The sequence below is a fragment of the Colobus angolensis genome, unplaced genomic scaffold (assembly GCF_000951035.1).
Source record: "Colobus angolensis palliatus isolate OR3802 unplaced genomic scaffold, Cang.pa_1.0 Scaffold186, whole genome shotgun sequence".
In the NCBI taxonomy this organism is placed as follows: Eukaryota; Metazoa; Chordata; class Mammalia; order Primates; family Cercopithecidae; genus Colobus; species Colobus angolensis.
In genome coordinates, this window is record NW_012114999.1 from 1,155,657 (window position 1) to 1,176,910 (window position 21,254).

Sequence of the window (21,254 nt, forward strand, 5' to 3'; positions counted from 1 at the left end):
TATTTGTTATTTAGTTATTTTATTTCTCTTTCATTCTACAGTGGCCGTTCTGGAGAAGAAGTACAGTTATGCAGTAGAGCCATTAAAACATCAGATATCGACAATCCTAGCCACTTTGAAAAGCAATATGAATCTTGTTCTTCTAGCACTCAGAGTGATAGTAGCAGTGACAATGAGCAAAACTTTGTTTCCTCTATTCTACCAGGAAACAGATCAAATTCAACAAGTATTAGACCACAGCTGCACCAAAAAATCATAATGAAAAAGAAAGCTGGTCACAAAGCTGACTCCAAACACAAAGACAAAGAACAGACAGTAGTAGATGTCACTGAGCAGTTCGGCAATTGCAAATTAGATAGTCAGGACAAAGATGCTACATGTGAACTTCCTTTACAGAAAGTAAATACTCAGAGTTCTTCAAGTAGCACTTTGCCTGAAAGACTAAAAGCTTCAGAAAATTCTGAAAGTGAATACAGTAGGTCACAAATAACTCTAGTAGGCATAAGTAAGAAAAGTGCAGAGCATTTTAAGAGAAAATTTGCCAAATCAAACCAAGTGTCTAGGTCAGTCTCTAGTTCAGTGCAGGTGTGTCCTGAAGTTGGAAAGAGGAACTTACTTAAAGTTTTGAAGGAGACTTTGATTGAGTGGAAGACAGAAGAAACTTTGAGGTTTTTGTATGGCCAGAATTATGCTTCTGTGTGTCTGAAACCTGAAGCCTGTCTGGTTAAAGAAGAACTTGATGAAGATGACATAATCCCAGATCCAGATAGTCATTCCCCTGCCTGGAGAGGATCTCAGAACAGCTTGGATGAGTCTTTACCTTTTAGGGGCTCAGATACAGCCATTAAACCACTGCCGAGTTACGAGAATTTGAAAAAAGAAACTGAAAAGTTAAATCTGAGGATCAGGGAGTTTTATAGAGGACGATATGTTTTCGATGAAGAAACCACCAAATCACAAGACTCAGAAGAGGTATGTCTTACAGACATTGAGTTTTTCCAGGTCATTAACATTTGGAAAACTCACCACAGCAAATCTTGGAGCAGGAAGGATATTGAAGAGATAATTGTTAAATTTTCAAATAGTTTCTTTAGTCATTCTGCCTTTTGGTTTACAGTGCCATCTCCACTGTTGGCATTACTATTTTACAAATAAGTTGACGTTTATCCCTAGTAAATTTTCATCAGTGTGCCGTATTTTTTTCTAATGTAAAAATAGCCTAAAATGGTGGGACAAAGTTTTCCCTAATTCTTCATATAATAAATGAAGCCTCTGAAGAGGCTTGGTTTTTCTTCTTCGGCATGTATTCTTTCAGATTTATACATGGGGTCTGTGTGTGTGTGTTTAATGGAAGTATATGCCATGGAATAGACTTGCTAGTTACATTGAAAAATATTTAGCAAGCATATCCATTTAAAATATTATAGATGAAAATAATTTGTAAGAGATTTGCTAGTTACATTGAAAAATATTTAGCAAGCATGTCCATTTAAAATATTATAGATGAAAATAATTTGTAAAAGAGACTTGCTAGTTACATTGAAAAATATTTAGCAAGCATGTCCATTTAAAATACTATAGATGAAAATAATTTATAAAAGAGACTTACTGGGAAATAATGGACAAAGAGAATGGAAAGCACATTCAGATAGACCTGGATTTGAACATCTGTTTTGTCATTTACTAGCCGTATGAAAAATTAGTTTCCTGGTCTGTTTGCTCATCTGTAAATGGGACTATTAATAGCTTCTCTTGCTCAATTGTTATTCGTTTTAAAGATAATGTGTGTAAAGCATTTATCACAGTTCATGACATGTAATTGGTACTCAGTAAATAGTACCCATAAGTAGAGATTGAAAATGTGCCACTGAGATTTAGAGAGCATCTTTTAATATTTCTACTACCCATCTTTGATTGATGTGTACTCCCTGGAAAATGAAGTCATTTAACATGAAGAGGAATGGGTAATAACCTTGTTTTTACCACAAAACTTTGTTCTTGAATATTCCCAAGTAAATGTGGCTCTAAATTTAAAAGCACATTGGAGATTTGGAAAGAGGGTAGAAGTAGAAATGTAAAAAATTTAGAAATATATTTCTATAGAGTGTTGCTTGACCCAGCACCCTACTTCAAATCATTTCAAATATATTATTAGACATCATCCAAAACTTATATTAAGCTGGGAGAAACATTGATTTCTGTCACTAAGCTGCATAAACCTACCATAGAACATCACTTATTTTATCATTTTGTGCTTTTTAGCCTTAATAATCCCTGAAATTTGACTTTTTAAAATTTATAACATTTTCCAAAAATGTTATGTAACACATTAAAACATTTCCATTGAAGTACAACATAAATAGTAATTATATGATTTCGTGAGTATTCACATGTGAATGTCCTGATGTAATCACTACCCAAGCCAGGAAATAGATCATTACAAGTAAACTAGAAGCCCCATATATATCCCCTCCTAATCAGCACCTCTTTCCAAAATTAATATTATATTAGGACAGATTAGTTCTGTCATTTTTTTTTACAGTATATATTCTTGGTGTCCAATTTATTTCATGCAGTATTATACTTTTGAATCATTTGTGTTGTTGCATATAGCTGTAGTTCTCATTGCTGCATAGTATTCCATTATATAAATATACCATTTATGCTAATGGACATTTAGACTGTTTCCAATTTGGGGCTATTATGAACAATATTCTTATGAATTTTCTTGTATTTATCTCTGTGCTAATATGCATATGTATTTCTGAAGCATTTCATATTATAGGACTGGGAATGCTGGGTTATCATATATACATGTATGCAACTATACTAGATAATACCAAACAGTTTTCCAAAGTGGCTGTACTAGTTTACAGTTCCACTACTACTGTATGGGAGTTTCCTTGACTCCATATCCTCCCTAGTACTTGATATTGTTAGTTTTAGCCATTCTGGTAGTATTGCTTTATGATTATAATATATTTATGTGATGATTAATAAATTCAGCACTATTTTATTTGCTTATTGATCACTTGGATAATCTCTTAGGTCAGGTCTGCAGATCTCTCAGTGGATACCAGCACCTGCTCTGGTGGAGATGGCAGGGGGGTGAAATGGATTCTGTGAGGATCCTTAGTTTTGGTTGTTTAATGCACTATTTTTGTGCTGGTTAGCCTCCTGCCAGAAGGTGGCACTTTTGAGAGAGCATCAGTTTTGGTAGTATAGGAAGAATCAGGCTGTGGGTAGGGCCCTAGAACTCCCAAGAGTATATGCCCTTTATCTTCAGCTATCAGAGTGGGTAGGGAAGGACCATCATGAGGGCAGGGCTATATGTGTCTGAGCTCAAGACTCTCCTTGGGCAGGGCTTGCTGTGGCTACTGTGGGGGATGGGAGTGTGGTTCCCAGGTCAGTGGAGCTGTTCCAGGAAGATTATGGCTGCTTCTGCTGTGTCATGCAGGTTGTCAGGGAAGTGGGGGAAAGCCGGCAGTTACAGGCCTCACCCAGCTCCCATGCAATCCAGAAGACCAGTCTCACTCCCACCATGCCCCTCCAAATAGCACCAAGTTTGTTTACAGGCAGTAGGTGGGAAGGACTGAGAACTTGCCCCAGGCTACCAGCCTCCCACCTGTGAGAACAAGTAGGACTTTCACATCTCCCAGCCTGTGGAGTCTGCACACCAGATTCACACCCTCCCTTGAGTTCTGGCCAGGAGACTTCCTGTTCAGTTGGAATTGTTAAAAAATTCAACTGGCCTATCATATGGTCTATCTTGGAGACTGTTCCATGTGCTGATGAATAGAATGTATTTTCTGCTATTGTTGGGTAGGATGTTCTGTAAATATCTGTTAAATCCATTTGTTCTAGGGTATAATCAAAATTATATCAAATATTCTCTCAGACCACAGTGGAATTTTTTAATTTCTACTTTGATTTCATTGTTGACACAATGATCATTCAGGAACAGGTCTTGGTGACCTGTCTAGTGCTGTCAGTGGAGTACTGAAATCCACCACTATTATTGTGTTGCTTTCTATCTCATTTCTTAGGTCTCATAGTAACTGTTTTATAAATTTGGGAACTCCAGGTTTAGGTGCATATATATTTAGAATTGTGTTCTTTTCCTATTGGACTAGTCCTTTTATCATTGTATAATGTCCCTCTTTGTCTTTTTAAACTGCTGTTGCTTTAAAGTTTGTTTTGTCTGATATAAGAATAGCTACTTCTGCTCACTTTTAGTGTCCATTTGCATGGAATATGTTTTTCCACCTTTTACCTTAAGTTTATGTGAATCCTTATGTGTCAGGTGAGTCCCTTGAAGACAACAGATACTTGGTTGGTGAATTCTTATTAATTTTGCCATTCTGTGTCTTTTAAGTGGAGCCTGTAGGCCATTTATATTCAATGTTAGTATTGAGATGTGAGGTACTATTCTATTCATCATGCTGTTTGTTGCCTGGACAACTTTTTTTTTTTTTCCTCATTGTCGTATTGTTTTATAAGTCCTGTGAGATTTATGCTTTAAAGAGATTCTATTTTGGTGTTATTTCCAGGATTTATTTCAAGATTTATCACTCCTTTAGCAGTTCTTATAGTGTTGACTTGGTAGTGGTGAATTCTCTCAGAATTTGTTTGTCTGAAAAAGGCTATCTTTCCTTTATTTATAAACCTTAGTTTTGCTGAATACAAAATTTTTGGCGGATAGTTGTTTTGTTTAAGGAGGCTAAAGATAGGACTCCAATGTCTTCTAGCTTATCGAGTTTCTGCTGAGAAATCTGTTAATCTGATAGGCTTTCCTTTATAAGTTATCTGATGCTTTTGCCTCACTGCTCTTAAGATTCTTTCCTTCATCTTGACTTTTGATAACCTGATGACTGTGTGCCAGGGCAATGATTTTTTTATGATGAATTTCCCAGGTGTTCTTTGAGCTTCTTATCCAAATATGGATGTGTAGGTCTCTAGCAAGGCCAGAGAAGTTTTCTTTGATTATTCCCTCAAATATGTTTTCCAGACTTTTAGATTTCTCTTCTTTCTCAGGAACACCAATTATTCTTATATTTGTTTGTTTAACATAATCCCAAACTTCTTGGAGCCTTTGTTCATTTAAAAGAAATATTTTTTCTTTGTCTTTGTTGGACTGGGTTAATTCAAAAGCCTTGTCTTGAAGCTCTGAAGTTGTTTTTTCTACTTGCTCAATTCTATTGCTGAGACTTTCCAGTGCATTTGCATTTCTCTAAGTGTGTCCTTCATTTCCCAAAGTTGTGATAGTTTTTTATTTATGCTATCTATGTCACTGGAGATTTTTCCGTTCATATCCTGTATCTTTTTTTTTTATTTCTTTAAGTTGGGCCTCACCTTTCTCTGGTGCCTCCTTGATTAGCTTAATAATCGACCTTCTGAATTTTTTTTCTGGCAATTCTGAGATTTTGTCTTGGTTTGAATCCATTGCTGGTGAGCTAGTGTGATGTTTTGGGGTTGTTAAAGAACCTTGTTTTGTCATATTACTAGAATTGTTTTTTTGGTTCCTTCTCATTTGGGTAGACTGTGAGAAGGAAGATCTGGGACTCAAGGGCTGCTGTTCAGATTCTTTTGTCTCACGGGGTGCTCCCTTGATTTGGTGCTCTCCTCCTTCCCCTAGGGATGGGGCTTCCTGAGAGCCAAACTGCAGTGATTGTTATTGCTCTACTGGATCTAGCCAACCAGCAGAGTTACCAGGCTTCTGGCTGGTACTAGGGAATGTCTGCAAAGGGTCCTGTGATGTGATCCGTCTTCAGCTGTGGATACCAGCACCTGCTCCGGTGGAGGTAACAGGGGAGTGAAGTAGACTCTGTGAGGGTCCTTAATTGTATTTTTTTTAAGTGCACTGGTTTTGTGTTGGTTGGCCTCCAGCCTGGAGGTGGTGCTTTCAAGAGTGTATCAACTGCAGTAGTATAGGGAGGATATAAGCTTGCTCTGGGGTCAGGCAGTAGGCAGGGCCGTAGAACTCGCAAGAGATTAAGTCCTTTGTCTTTGGCTACCAGGGTCAATAGAGAAAGACCATCAGGTGGGGGTACCACTGTGTGATTCCCAGGCCAATGGAGTTATGTTCCCAGGGGGATTATAGCTGACTCTGCTGCGTGACACAGGTTACTAGGGAAGTGGGGGAAAGCTGGCAACCACAAGCCTCACCCAGCTTCCACACAGCCTGCAGCCTAAAAGGCCAGACTCACTCCCACCGTGCCCCCACAGAAGCACCAAGTTTATTTCCAGGAAGCTGATGAGCAGGGCTGAGAACTTGCCCCAGGCTACAGGCCTCCCAGCTGAGAAAGCAAGCTGACTCACAGTTCCTCGCCTTTTCTGGTATGTTTCTGCGGTAGTTCTTGGAGCAAAAGTTCATGATGTGAGTCTCCACATGCCGCTCTGTCCGACCAAGTGGGAACTGCAAGTTAGTCCTGCCTCCTATCTGCCATTTTTTCCCAGACCTAACATTTATTTTTAATATTAAACCAACTTTGCATTCTTATAATAAACTCAATTTGATTGAGCTATAGTAGCCTTTTTATATAATACTGAATTTGGTCCTCCTAATATTTGCCTTAGAATTTTTGCACATATTTTCAGAATGAGTGACATTAGCGTATGAATTGCTCATGGGCTCATCATAAATCACGTGGTACAAATTGAGTAATCTGAGGAAAGTTTAATTATGGAACTGTTTTCCAAAGTGTGCACATGTGGTCAGAGTGAAGGAAACGAAAGGAATAATACACTAATCGTAGTTTGAGAGTCCTCACCACCCCCAGACCTCAAGGAAAAAGGTAGGAGTGGACCATGAGGTTTTGTACAAGGAAGTGCAACATGTAGTGGACCAAGCAGGAATGACTCTTCTGCACCATCCAGTTTCTTATTCTTCATTGGCAAAACTGAGATAAAAGCCAGAGAGCAAGGAAGCCCATTGATGCAGCCTGTACAGATCAGCCTTCTGAAGTACAAAGACAGTGGAAAAGGGTGAAAATTGTTCAGAATGATAATACCTGGCACTGCCTGTAATTTTCTTTTCTTGTAATATCTTTATCAGGTTTTGGTTGTAATCATTTGGTAAAACAAGCTGGGAAATGTTCCCTCCATTTCTGGAAGAATCTGTCTAAAAATAATGTTAGTTCTTTAGATGCTTAGAATATCATCCATTGAGCTATCTTTTCCTCTGATTTCCTTCGTGGGTTGTCAGTTTTTTTTTTTTTTTTTTGAGATGGAGTCTCCTCTGTTGCCCAGTCTGCAGTGCAGTGGTGCCATCTTGGCCCACTGCAACCTCCACCTCCTGGGTTTGAGCTGTTTTCCTGCCTCAGCCTCCCAAGTAGCTGGGATTACAGGCACCCATTGCCATGCCTGGCTAACTTTTGTATTTTCAGTAGAAATGGGGTTTCACCATGTTGGCCAGGCTAGGTTGGTCTCGAACTCGTGACCTCAAGTGATCTGCCCACCTCAGCCTCCTAAAGTGCTGGGATTATAGGTGTGAGCCACCACACCTGGCCTGTAGGTAGTCAATTTTTAAAAACTTTTTGTTAGGGAAATTTTCAGAAACACAAAGATAGAGTAATACAGTGCTTACTATACAATGTGTGGTCCATGGAACCAGCAGCATCAGCATCATCTAGAAGCTTGTTAGAAATTCAGACTCTCATCCCCACCCCATATCTACTGAATGAGAATTACTTTTTAACAAGATCCCCAGAAGATGGGCATGCACATTAACATTTGAGAAGCACTGTTGGGGTGTGGTGGTTTGGGTTTGGGTTTTGGTCTGCTCATTCCATCAGTCACTAAGAAAGATGAGTTAAAATCTCTCACCTTAATTGTGGATTGATTATTTCTCCTTTTAGTTCTGCTAATTTTACTTTTTGAGACCATGTTATTGGGTATAAATGTAAAATTGTTACATCTTCCTGGTAAATTGAAACTCATATCACTGTGGAGCAATCTTTCTGTTTTTTTTCTTTACAGTCTACTTTGCTGACATTAACATTCTTGTGTTAATGTGGTCAAGGACAATCTGTCTAGATTGATCATCTTTGTCCTTTATGTGGAGAATTTATTTGCATTTCATGTCACAATTGGTATACAGTATTTGGGTTTAAACCTACCATCTCACTCCTCTTTCTGTGTGTCCCACTTATTCTGTCTTCCTTTTCTCTCTTGCTTTCTTTTGCATTGAATCATTATTCCATTTTTTAGCCTCTGTTAAATTGTTTTTTATATACTGTTTTATTGATCATTAAATGGTTACCCTAAGTGTTAAAACCTGAATCTTTGTCTTATTAAAGTCTAATGTAAGTTAATACTTTCATTGCTTCCTGGACAATTAGCACCTCAGAATGATTTAACTCCATCTATCCCTCTTGATCCCTCTCGACTTATGTTCTATTATTGGATATTTTTATTTTCTCTAAATTTTAAATATATTGCAAGATTATTTATAGCCAACACTCAGCTGGATTTATCCAATTAATTACTCTTTCATTGTTTTTCATTCCTCCTTCTATCCCCATTCTTCCATCTGGGATTATTTGCCTTCTGCCTGAAGAATATACTTCTCTTAGTATCAGTTGATAATGAATTTTCTCAGTTTTTCTTTGTCAGAAAATTCTTTATTTTACTTTCACTTTTGAAAGATATTTTTCTGTATTGAATTTTAGATGAGCAGTTATTTTCTTTCAGCCCATTGAAACTATCATTCCCTTGTCTTTTGGCTTCCATTTGTATCTCTTATTGCTACTCCTTTGAAAGTATTGTGTCTTCTTCCTCTAGCTTCTTTTAAGACTTTTTTTGTAAGTTTTGTAATGTTCCCAGTTATCTCCTAGATATTGCTTCTATTCCATTCTGCCTCTTCTCTTTAGTCTTTTTTTTTTTTTACTGTATCTTGTAGGTCTCTTAATCTCCTTTGTGCTTTACATTATGTGTTTGGGGAGTGGTGACTATGCTTCTTTCTGGATATTTTCCTAGTCAGCATTCTCTCTTCAGTCATTTCTACTATGCTCTTATGTCTACCCATTAGTTCTTACTTTTAAATACTGTATTTTTGTGTTCTAGGGTCTTCATTTTGTTACTTTATGTAGTTTCCAGTTCTTTCAAAAATTTTCAACCTTGTCATTTTTCTTTGAATATATTAAACATTTATTTTAAATAATGCTGATAACTTCATTATTTAGATTCCCTGAGGATTGATCTCTGTAGGCTGTTTCAGATTGTTATCATACTGTCGTTTTTATTACATGTCAAACATTTTATATTAAAATTTACAGAGATAACTGGAGACTCAGGATGATGTTATCTTCCTTTAGAATAGATTTATATTTGCTTCTGACATTATTTGTAGCTGTTCCATATCACTGTAATGTAATCAGAGATTAAGATGATTTCAAGGTGGGATTCACCTCCTGAAAGAACTAGTCTGTTTCCTATTCTTGTTCTTATTCCTAGAGTATGGTCTTTCCAAGTCCTGGTCTTATATTTGGGGAGGGTTGCCCATACCCCTCCCTTCTCGAAGGATACCCTAAACTCTTTTTATTAGAAAAACTGCTCCGTTTCTCAATATCTAAATGGAAAATTAGTGCTCTATCTGTAATTACCTTCTCCAGGATCTCAGACTGTAATTCTTTATAGCCTCATTAGCTCTCTGATGCTAACAAATGTGTTTCAAACAAATGTGGATTTTTTTCCTCCAACTTTTTTCAGTTCTCAGAGAGTTGGTTTGAATTATCTTGTCTGCCATTTCTAGAATGATTAGGGGTCAAATGACATAATGACAGAACTCCTGATAATATATTTATAGTATTTGCTAATTTTAATATTTTAATCCCCTACATTTGTACAGCACTTAGCAGTTTACGAAATCTTTTTGTATACATTTTATCATTTAATAAAGGAGGTATTAATATCCCAATTACAAAGATGAGAAAACTAACTATCCAAAGAGGGCAAATGACTCAAGCAAGTTCACAACAGCCTAACAACTGAGTTGATACTCAAATTTAAATCTAATTCTCAAGTCTAGTAATTTTTCTACTATGCCACAGATACGAACTTTTATGTTTTAATGTTTATTGTTCTACTTATCAAAGAAAGAATGTAAACTTATGATTCTGTTTTGCTTTGTTTAAAAATGTGATTCAGCATGATTCCACCTTTCCACTGATAGACTCAAGTTCCCAGAACCAGATTAGAAAACGCATCGTACTTGAAAAGTTGAGTAAAGTGTAAGTATGTAATTGCCATTCCAGCTTTGTAGTAGTTTTAAATTAACTTGACATTTATGAGCTCATAATGTGGAAGTATTATCCTCAAATTTTGAATATTTTGAAAAATAATGTGAAAAGTTTCCATGGATTTCTTCACTTGAGAAATTTGGATTTTTAAGATATTTTATCCAAGAAATACAAATTTTTGTGTAGAGGACACAGAGGCACATCATAAAGAGGAAAGTTGAGATTGTGGATTTAGAAGACCAAACTACCTTACTCCCACCTAATCAGTGAAGTCAGGGAAAAAATATCAAAGCTAGACCCATTTAAGTTCTGATTTGTGGTAGATGTGTCACAGCAGTTTCAGATGTGAATAAGATGTTATTACAGCGTTTTAAGGGTCTGTTAAGTCACTCTGCATGCATATCCCTAGAACCATTTCACACTCAGCAACTTGAGTTTTTGTTCAGCTCAACGTTGCACTTTTAGCTTTAAACTTCCCGTGGTGGAAAGTATTGTTCTTGTAATTAGCCCAGTCATAAATGACATTTAAAAATTGCTATCTTGATTTTTCTTTCAAAAAGAACTTGAAGATTTTTTTTTTCCTGAGGTGTGAGGGCTGTGTTGAACTTTTCAATCTGCATTTTCTTATTTTAGCAGAAAACATGGAAAAGTGTGTCAGTCATTATTTAGGGGTTGTGAATATGAAGTTTTATTTTGTAGCAGTTTGAAAATATGGAAAACATTTCACATTAACCAAGGCATAAAGAAGAATGAAGACAAAACTAATTATGGTATAGGAATTTTTTGTTGTTTGTTTATGAAAGAGTTTTCTTCTCATTATCAAAGTTAGACCTTTTTTGGTTTTTTATTTGAACCAACCAATTGTAAAAAGTGTTTATTTCAGAGTATCAGAGGAAATTAAATATGTTGGATATTAGATGACACTCAGGAATTGTTAATTTGGATGGTTATGATCATTTTATTGTGATTATATAAGAAAGTGCCTTTGTATTTAGAGATAAAAATGGAAACAGGGGTCAAAAGACATGACGACAGGTATTTACTTTAAAATATTACTACAAAATAAGAAAAAAAATGGCCAGGTGTGGTGGCTCATGCCTGTAATCCCAGAACTTTGGGAGGCTGAGGCAGGGGGATCACCTGAAGCCAGGAGTTCAAGACCAGCCTGGGCAACATAGTAAGACCCCATCTCTACAAAAATAAAAATAAAAATTAGGCCAGGTGCGGTGGCTCACGCCTGTAATCCCAGCACTTTGGGAGACTGAGGCAGGCAGATCACGAGGTCAAGAGATTGAGACCATCCTGTCAACATGGTGAAACCCTGTCTCTACTAAAAATACAAAAAAAAAATTAGCCGGGCATGGTGGCGGGCGCCTGTAGTCCCAGCTACTCAGGAGGCTGAAGCAGGAGAATGGCCTGAACCTGGGAGGCGGAGCTTGCAGTGAGCTGAGATCCTGTCACTGCACTCCAGCCTGGGGGACAGAGTGAGACTTTATCTCAAAAAAATAAAATAAATAAAAATAAAAATCGGGTGTTGTGGGGTTACTACTCAGGAGGCTGAAGTGGAGGATCGCTTGAGCCCAAGAGTTTGAGTCTGCAGTGAGCTGTGATTGTGCTCGTGATTAAACTGTTCTCCATAGTGGGTGTACTAATTTCCGTTGCCACCAACACTGTATGAGGGTTCCCTTGTCTCCACATTTCTAACTAGCGTTTGTTATTGCCTGACGTTTGGATTATGCCACTGCACTCCAGCCTGGGTGCTGAAGGGAATGAGAAATGAAGCAAATGTAGCAAAAATTAAGAAATTGAATCTGGAAATAGATATATGGGATTATTACTGTTCTTTCTATTTTGGAACATGTGTGAAGCTTCCATAGTAAGAAGCTTTTTGTATTATCACACTGGTCTTAAAAAGAAGCTTTAAAAAAATAAAGTGACACATACTTTAGCAAATGAGGCAATACAGAATGGTTTAAAGAAGGAAGTAAAAATTACCCATAATCCCACCACTCAACAGTAACTATTAATATTTTGATGTGTATCCCTGACATGTATATGGCATATGTATATTCATTCTATTTGGTTCTCTCTATGGATAAATCTAGAAGGGATGAAATATGCTTGATATGTAATATATATGAAGTACAATGGTATTATATAATATGTTTTTATAAAAATAGGATAATACTATGTACATTTTTCACTTCACATCTATCATGAATATCTTTTTATATTAAAAAATAGATTCACATTATTTTAAATGTCTTATTCTATGAAATGGGTGTATCATAATTTATCTAACCAATCACCTATTGATACACATTTGTTTCCAATTTTTCACTACTAAAACTATTTCCACTACAAGCATATTTTTTATGTTTATCTGATTATTTCCTTAGGTTAAATTTTTTTCATAGTAAAACTGTTGGGTCAAACACATTTAAACTGTTAATATATTATTGTCAGATTGCTTCATAAAAAGGTACTAATTTTTACTCCCACCATGAGGATTTAGTAAGGAAAAATATACCGCACTCTCAGATTGGACCATTTTGGGGGCAGTTGTGTTCTTTCCATCTTGGTCTAATATTTGAAAATAAACAGATAAGTAAAACTAGGGACAAGAATTTAAATAGCTGCCAAAATGATTTTGCATTTCAGTACTTCACACTCAGTAACAGACTACAAAGTGGAGTGTGGGGTTACTATGAATGTTTCCTTATGAGTTCTCACCAGTCATAACCTAGGTTAACCTTTAAATCATGACTGCTTCTACCTAAATGCCATTATTACCTATGGAAAATTCAGATCTAGGCATGACCCAAAAAAAGTTTCCATATAATTAAGTTTGTTTTAAAATAAATGTAATTTTTTAATTTTCAGATTGCCTGGGCTTCTGGGTCCTCTTCAGATTACATTGGGAGATATTTACACACAACTTAAAAATCTTGTTCGAACTTTCAGGTTAGTATTATATTACAATTATCCTTCTCAATTATTTTGACTTTATTTATTGCCTTGCAGAATCCAAAGGCACAAAGAAAGTAAGTGACTTACCTTTCAATATCACAGATCTAAATACGGTATTCTATTTTTCTCCTCCACTAAACAACATTATTTTTCTCTTCTTTTTAATGCAACCTTTATTTGCTCAAGCCATTATATAGTTTACTTTGGATAGTTTATTTATGGAATAGCCTAAAATTGAGAAGGAAAATTATATCTCTGACACAAAGCCAGTAATACTATGGGTTTAAGTGAAATATTAAATATATATTGGATGACCCACACTGTGCCAGGCACTATGGGTAATGTAAAAGAAACATAATGCCACCCTAAAGGAAGAACTCTCCTGTATGAAGATCATGTGAGTACAGTGAACAGTACAAGACAGTGGGTAATTTAATATTGAATTACACAGAACAGACTAAAGTGCTAAGAACTTTAAAGGAAGGGAGAATAGAGAATTGATATCAATTGTGAGTGAAACTGTTGTGATTTTTCCTAAAACTATCAAGATAAAAATACTCAATCAGGCTAAGACCAGGTTCTCTCTACCAAGAAGCATAGCAATAAGCCTCTAAATGCCTTATTAGGAGAATTGTACCAAATGCACATTTCAGCCAAATGCCAGTGACCAAATATTAAAATTAACATTTGCCTGTGGCTAATGATGCACTGACACAGAATAAACTTCTAGGGTAGAAGAATTAATTTATCCAAGACATTTATCATATGTATTTATTATTATAGTTTATTATTGTCAACAATAGCAGTCAGATTTTAGAAGTATAAAATTACAGTACAGGAACAATTTCTTGGCACTGTCAGCTGTTAGATTTCTCTTGCAGTAACATACTGCACATCAGTAACACCTAATAGACAATCATTTTAAACTGGCACATTTAAAAACATCACTAACCTTTTTGTGTGCCAAAAGTAACTCAGGAAAAGGTTTTTCGGTAAGGATTTTACTAGAAAGAGTTTTGTATCTAGAATTCATAGTTTAAGGCAAACCTCAAAAATTATTTGTCTTCAAAGCCTTGTCTTCAGCTGCTGAAAAGGATAATTTGTAATAATATACATTAAACTATCAAACCTTCATAGATTCAAAACTATAGATGTCTTAAAACATTATTCTGGAGTCTTCTATAGTGAACTTTGACTAAACAAAATGTGCTTGGGATATCTCAGTTTTCTCTAAGTTTTATCTTAACACTTTGTTATATCATGATTAGGTATTATATTTGGATTATTATATATCTGTTGTTTATATAATTTAGGAATTTTTCCAACTCATGATAGTTTGAGGGGACATTGATTTTCATTCATCATCAATTCCCCAACAGAAATTTAAATGCAGGTCTTCAAGGTTATTTTCTTTAATGTTGTGACTACTAGTAGGTCATACATTTCTGCAAAGTTTGAGTTATTATAAAATCTAATGTCTATTATTCTGTTTTAGATTATTCAAATTTTCATTAACCTATTCCCAAGATACATTCTTGAGAAAGTAATCTAGTGTATTCAATATTTGTATTAACTATCAATCTATTTTCCTAAATAATTGAAAGTTGTTACTGATTGTTTTGTACTTAAAATTAAGTTTCACAGACATCATAATTATTGTGGTATTTTACTCTTCAGTTGGCTGAGAAAACAAGCACATAAAGACATTTTCACTTCATTTTATCTAGGATGTTTATATTTGAAACTGAATGTTTAGGTAATGATAAACTGAATGATATGATTGTTCTAATTAGTAAGATTTTTACCCTCACTAGGTGTCATGAAAACTATGCAATTTGCCGGGCGCGGTGGCTCAAGCCTGTAATCCCAGCACTTTGGGAGGCTGAGACGGGTGGATCACGAGGTCAGGAGATCGAGACCATCCTGGTCTACACGGTGAAACCCCGTCTCTACTAAAAAATACAAAAAACTAGCCGGGTGAGGTGGCGGGCGCCTGTAGTCCCAGCTACTCGGGAGGCTGAGGCAGGAGAATGGCGTAAACCTGGGAGGCGGAGCTTGCAGTGAGCCGAGATCGCACCACTGCACTCCAGCCTGGGCGACAGAGCGAGACTCTGTCTCAAAAAAATAAAAATAAATAAAAAAAAAAAGAAAACTATGCAATTTGAAGATTATTGATTACTCACAAGTTCAGGGATGTCAGTCCTCAGATTGACCTTGGACTTTGCCAAAAGAGGGTTTGAGCAAAATGACAAGTCCAAAGCTGAACTTGTCTGCATGCTGTGTGCCCTGTTAGTAATGACGAGAGACATTTTTTAGGTATCTTGTCTTATACCTATCACAGAACCATGCATCCAAAAGGAGATAAAAAGTATTTAAAAACTGTCTACACTGATGATAAAGTTTAAACATATATACACAGTATGGAAACACTGAAGTTTAGGATTTGTTCAGGATTTATCAGGGAATGAATATCATCATACTAACATAAAGTTGAGTGAGGGAAGATGAAGGTCAGATCAGGCAGAGGCTGATCATTGATTTTTTTTTTTTTTTAAAGACAGGGTCTTGCTCAGTTGCCCAGGCTGGATTTCAGTGATGCGATCATGGTTCACTGCAGCCTTAACTTCTGGGCTCAAGCATCAGCCTGGCTAATTTTTTTTTAAGTTTTCTGTAGAGATAGGGGGCAGTCTCACTATGTTGCCCAGGCTGGTCTTGAACTCCTGCCCTCAAAAGATCCTGCTGTCTCTCAAAGTGCTGGGATTAGAGGCACAGGCAAGAGCCACAGTTCCTGATCATTTCATTGATTTTCAAAGGACTTGCCATTCACCTTCCTGCAGACAACACATATTTAATTAGCATTCTGAGCAAACTGATAAAGTTATGCTGTACATATCAGAAAACATTAGAATAAACCCTATGGTCTCCAACTATACATTTTTTATCTGGCTTATGTAGAATAGATTAACTAGCAATTTAATTTACTTTGTTTATATTTTTTAGAACAATATTTTTCTATAGATCTAATTTGATGTCTCTTTTTTAAAAAACTATTCTGAGGTTCTCAAAAGTTACTAGAAACTTTAGGGAAAAAAAATGTTAGGCTACCCCAGATACTTCTAATCAGTGAGATTTGCTCAAATTTGGAAGCTTATTAGAATCACCTAGGGAGCCTTAAAAAATTACCACCTATGTCCTACTCCTCCCCCATCCAACCCCCACTCCCCCAAGGATTCTGATTTAACTGGTTTGGCATATGGCATTCAAGGGACAGGATTTTAATGCTCTCCAGGTGATTTTAATGGATAGTCAAAGCTGAGCACCTACTGCTCTAGGGCATGATGCAAAAAATAATAATAATAATTTTGGGACTAATACCTCACTGACCACTGACCTTCCCAGTCCCTTGGTTTTTCTGCCTGCTCTCTTCTGGCAGCCAGTCAATAATTTTAGAACTTACTGAATGGAGACTGGTAATAGTGACATTTCTATTGTAGTGATTCTTCACAGTTGTTTTTTTTCTCCTACGTCTAAGGACGTCTTTATTTTTCCACCATAGAATTGTTAAGTAGTGACTAATTTGTGTTTTTTAAAATATTATTATTATTAATGAAAAATACAGCCAGGCACAGTGGCTCAGGTCTGTAATCCGAGCACTGCAGATATGAGGAGACATTCAAATGCCCTTTTCCTCTTATAAACTATTATCATTTTTTTCTGTCATTCCTATTTTCTGGCTCTGAGTCCCTTCTAGTTACTTTCTGCATTATTTAAATACTTGATTATATGACATTTGAGATTTGCTTCAAAATTATCTAGATTAGCAGTAGTGTTGAATATGGGGTTGTTATAGAAGAAACGTGATTAGCTGGGAGTTGGTAATTGTCAAAGTTGTGATGTGTATATAGGAATTTATTTTATGTTATCTCTACTTTTATATATGTTTGAAATTTAATAAAAAGCATTGGGAAAATAAGCCCAAAAACATATGCTTTATTTTGGTAGGAGGTGTTATAAAATTCTGTTCCAAAAACCTTGGTGTTAATTATTTTTGAAAATCTTTACTCTTCAGTAACTATAAGTCAAAGTCTGTAGCTTTGATAAAAATTGCTTAAATTGGCTTTACTGTCCTTCAGAAAAGTGTCAGTTGCTTAAAATACAGAATGACCTCTGATAAGATAGCTGATTTGAAGTCTTCAGATTCCAGATTCTGGACAATGTTGGCAGGTCTGTGACAGTTTGTAGGCTAGGGCTGCCAGGCGAAGCTTCTGGAAAAATGCCATATTGATGACAGTAACTATTGTTGAGAAGTCTTTTCAATCAATACTGATAGTGGGAAAGAGTTGACATAAATAACCGTATCCTTCTCTCTGAAATGGCAATTAATAATAGGAACTTGTAGAACAGTGATTCTCAAGCCAGTTGTGCATCAGAATTACCTGGGGAGCTTCTAACAACTATAGATGTCCGGCTCCACCCTAGAGATTGAGTTTCATTCGGCTAGGGTTGGCCTCAGTCATTAGTATTTTCTAAAAGCGCCCCCGCTAGATAATTCTAATATGCAGCCAGGGTTGAGAGCCTATTTTGGGACCTAAACATAAAGCAGTTTTTTCGGCTCTACAAGAATTTCCCCAGTGAATAGAACTGTCCTTTCCACTGAACTTGCATTACAAATCTGCTATCTAGAATGTTACATTGGTTTACCTGTCATAACGTAAAGCAGGTTCCGTCAGAATCTGCTTGATAATGATTCACTGTCATCAGTGTTGAATCTAGGTATTTTTCTAAATTAGATTTGAATTAAAATTATATTTTGACACAAAAGTCCATTTTAAATTTAATCAGTGATGAATCAAGGTATTTCAATCTGTATGAATTTCAAATTATGTTTTGAAAATCTGCTTTTTATTTATTTTTATTTTTGAGACAGAATCTTACTCTGTCACCCAGGCTGGACTGCAGTGCTGTGATCTCAACTCACTGCAACCTCTGCCTGCCAGGCTCAAGCAATCCTCCCACCTTAGCCTCCTGAGTAGCTGGGATTACAGGCACACACAACCATGCCCTGCTAATTTTTGTATTTTTTATAGAGACGAGGTTTTACCATGTTGCCCAGGGTGGTCTCGAACTCCTGAGCTCAAGCAAACTGCCTGCCTCCCAAAGTGCTGGTATTACAGGCATGAGCCACCATACCTGGCCTGAAAAATCTGCTTTTTAAATGTTTTCTGTCAAATATTACTGTTTCCCTTTTAAATTGTCACTCAAACAATAGTAAATACATTCATTTAGCATCTGTGCTGGAAATTATTTTGGCTCAACAATAGGAAAAATATGAAAACAGGTGATATTTCGCTAGTTTGCTACCAGAAGTACTTTGAAATGAAAACAAAACCTCTTATTTGTGTTCTCTCCAGTGCCTGGAACAGTGATAATACAGCAGACACTCTAAATACATTTTTGGTGAATGTATAAGTGAATTATGAAATCTTAAATCTGTCTTAACTCTACAAGATTTGAGTATAATAGAAAAGGAAATACTTTTTTGAGTCGTAGTCTTGCTCTGTCGCCTAGGCTGGAGTGCAGTGATGCAATCTTGGCTCACTGCAACCTCCACCTCCCGGGTTCCAACGATTCTCCCGCCTCAGGCTCCCAAGTATCTGGGATTACAGGCATGCACCAACACACCCAGCTAATTTTTGTATTGTTAGTAGAGACGGGGGTTTCATGATGTTGGCCAAGCTGGTCTCGAACTCATGACCTCATGATCTGCCTGCCTCGGCCTCCCAAAGTGCTGGGATTACAGACGTGAGCCACCACACCTGGCCAGGAAAGGAAATTCTGTTCTTCTGTCATTTTATTCCTATATGCTTATCCTTATTTGAGCTAGCTCCTTTGGCTATATGCTAGATATTGTTTGATTTGCTGCAAGTACATCAGTGAACAAAACAGACAAATGCCTTCACTCATGGAACTTACTTCTAATAGATGGAGTACAAAAATATGGCCTTTTTCTTTTCTCTGTCCATTCTTCTCCTTCTCACCCCAGAAGCAGGGAAATCAGATAGTACTGAGGAGGGAGAAAGTTGCACTTTTTAATAGGCTGGTTAGGGAAGACCTCATTGAGAAGACACTGTTTGTGTAAAGATCCGAAAGGAGGTAAGGGAGCAAGCTGTGTTGCTGTCTATGAAACTGTAGCAGACAGGGAAGAGCAAGTGCAAAGACTCTAAAGCAGGAACAGGCCTGGTGTATTCACAGAATATTTAGGTTGCTGGTGAGGTCAGAGAAATAAGCAGAGGCAAGAGTAGAGAGATACGTGGTCAGAGAAGTATGGGATTGGGTTTGGGTGTGGTACAGACTGTATAGGCCTCGTAGCTATGATCATTCTTTGACCTTCACTCTGAGTGAGATGGAGGGTAATTGGTAGGTCCTGAACAGAGGAATGACATGATCTAACATATATTTTTTAACAGCATCATTTTGGCTGCCAAGTTGATAATTACAACAGATGAGCAGAGGCAGAGAGACCAATACAGCTAGAAATAGCCAGGACTGTTTTGGTAATCTAGGTAAGAAATGGTGTGGCTGAAGAGAAAGCAGTGGAGGTAATAAGAAGTGATCAGATCCTATTTTGAAGGTGGAATCATTAGAATTGGTGACTGGCTGGACATGGGATGTGAGAGAGTCAAGTTTAACCATAAGATTTGTGGCCTGAGCAACTGGATTCTGGAAGGATAGGGTAAGCCATTTACTGAGATAGGAGTGTCACACCATCCTTAGTTTTGGGAGAAGGATGAAGAGCCCAGTTTTGGCACTACCCAATTTTGAGATGCCTGTTAGACATCCAAGTAGAAGTGTCAAGTGGACCATTAGATACAGAAATCTGGAATTCAAGGAGGAGGTCCAGGCTAGAGGTAATACATTTGAGCGTTGTCAGCATATAGTTTCTAATATTTAAAGTCATAAGATTGGATAACATCACCAAGGGAAAGAGTGTTTGTTTATACAGGAGAGAAGAGACCTAAGGCCAGAGGCCCTGGGACACTCCAGTATTAAAATGATCAAGGAGAGTGCTCATGAGAGGTAGGGGAACCAGGCAAGTGAAAACCTGGTGAAGAAAATGTTTCCTGGAGAAGGGAGTGATTGTCAAGTGCTGGACAGATTAAGATGAGAGTTGTGAAATGTCTGTTGGATTTGGCAGTATGGCTGTCTCTTGTACAGTTAATCCTCACAAGAACCCTATGAGGTGGTTGATATTATTGTCCTTATTTTACCAAATTAAGTTTCACAGCCATCAAACAATGTGTCCAAAATAAAACACTACTGAGACATATCTGGGCATTAAACCCTTATCTTTCAGACTCTAACCATTATATACTATACTTCCTTTTTCTATCATGTAGGCTTTTTTAAATTTTGGAAAATGATGGGAAAATTCAGATTAATGTAACAAAATATATCCTCCACTCAGAATTAATAGATTTTAATATTTTCTAAAATTTGATTCAGATATATATTTTAAATAAAAGAAAATGTTATAATTATTCAAAAAATATTAATTGAATGCCTACTGACTGCCAGCCACTTGTTCTGGAAACTTGGAATAAATAGTGAAGTACACAAAGACTCTTGCCCTCTGAGAAGAAAAAAACGGAAAATAAACAACAATTATATATTAGAAGGCAATAAGTTGTATGGAAAAAAAAGAAAAACATATAGCAGAATAAGGAAGTCAGGAGTATTGGGTTTTGGGAGGTAGAGGGCAAGTTGTACTTTTTAATACTGTGGTCCGGATAGGCCTTATTGCAAAGATGACATAAGGAAACTTAACTGGCAGAAGATAGTTTCAGATGGACGGAATAGCTGGTGCAAAAGAGGAGGGCATGAAGTCAGTCCCCTTTGTTCCCTTTCACAATCCATTCTTCGTTCCTCCCCAGAAGCAACTGGTACTGTGAAGTAGATGTGTATCCTTCTAGTCTTTGTTTTTATGTTCACTGCCATAAACAATATTTAGTATTTAGTCTGTTCTTGATTTATATAAATAATGCTGGC

At 36.7% G+C, this 21,254-nt stretch overlaps 1 protein-coding gene across 1 annotated transcript in view; it reads left to right on the forward strand.

Annotated features, from left to right (window-relative positions):
- The window catches only part of RPAP2 (RNA polymerase II associated protein 2), an 88,689-nt gene that overhangs the window by 24,759 nt on the left and 42,676 nt on the right, over positions 1–21,254 (forward strand). The window contains exons 8-10 of the mRNA XM_011939975.1: positions 42–972; positions 10,147–10,229; positions 13,122–13,202. Coding sequence (XP_011795365.1) covers positions 42–972; positions 10,147–10,229; positions 13,122–13,202 — 1,095 coding nt within the window. The remainder of the gene's footprint in view (positions 1–41; positions 973–10,146; positions 10,230–13,121; positions 13,203–21,254) is intronic.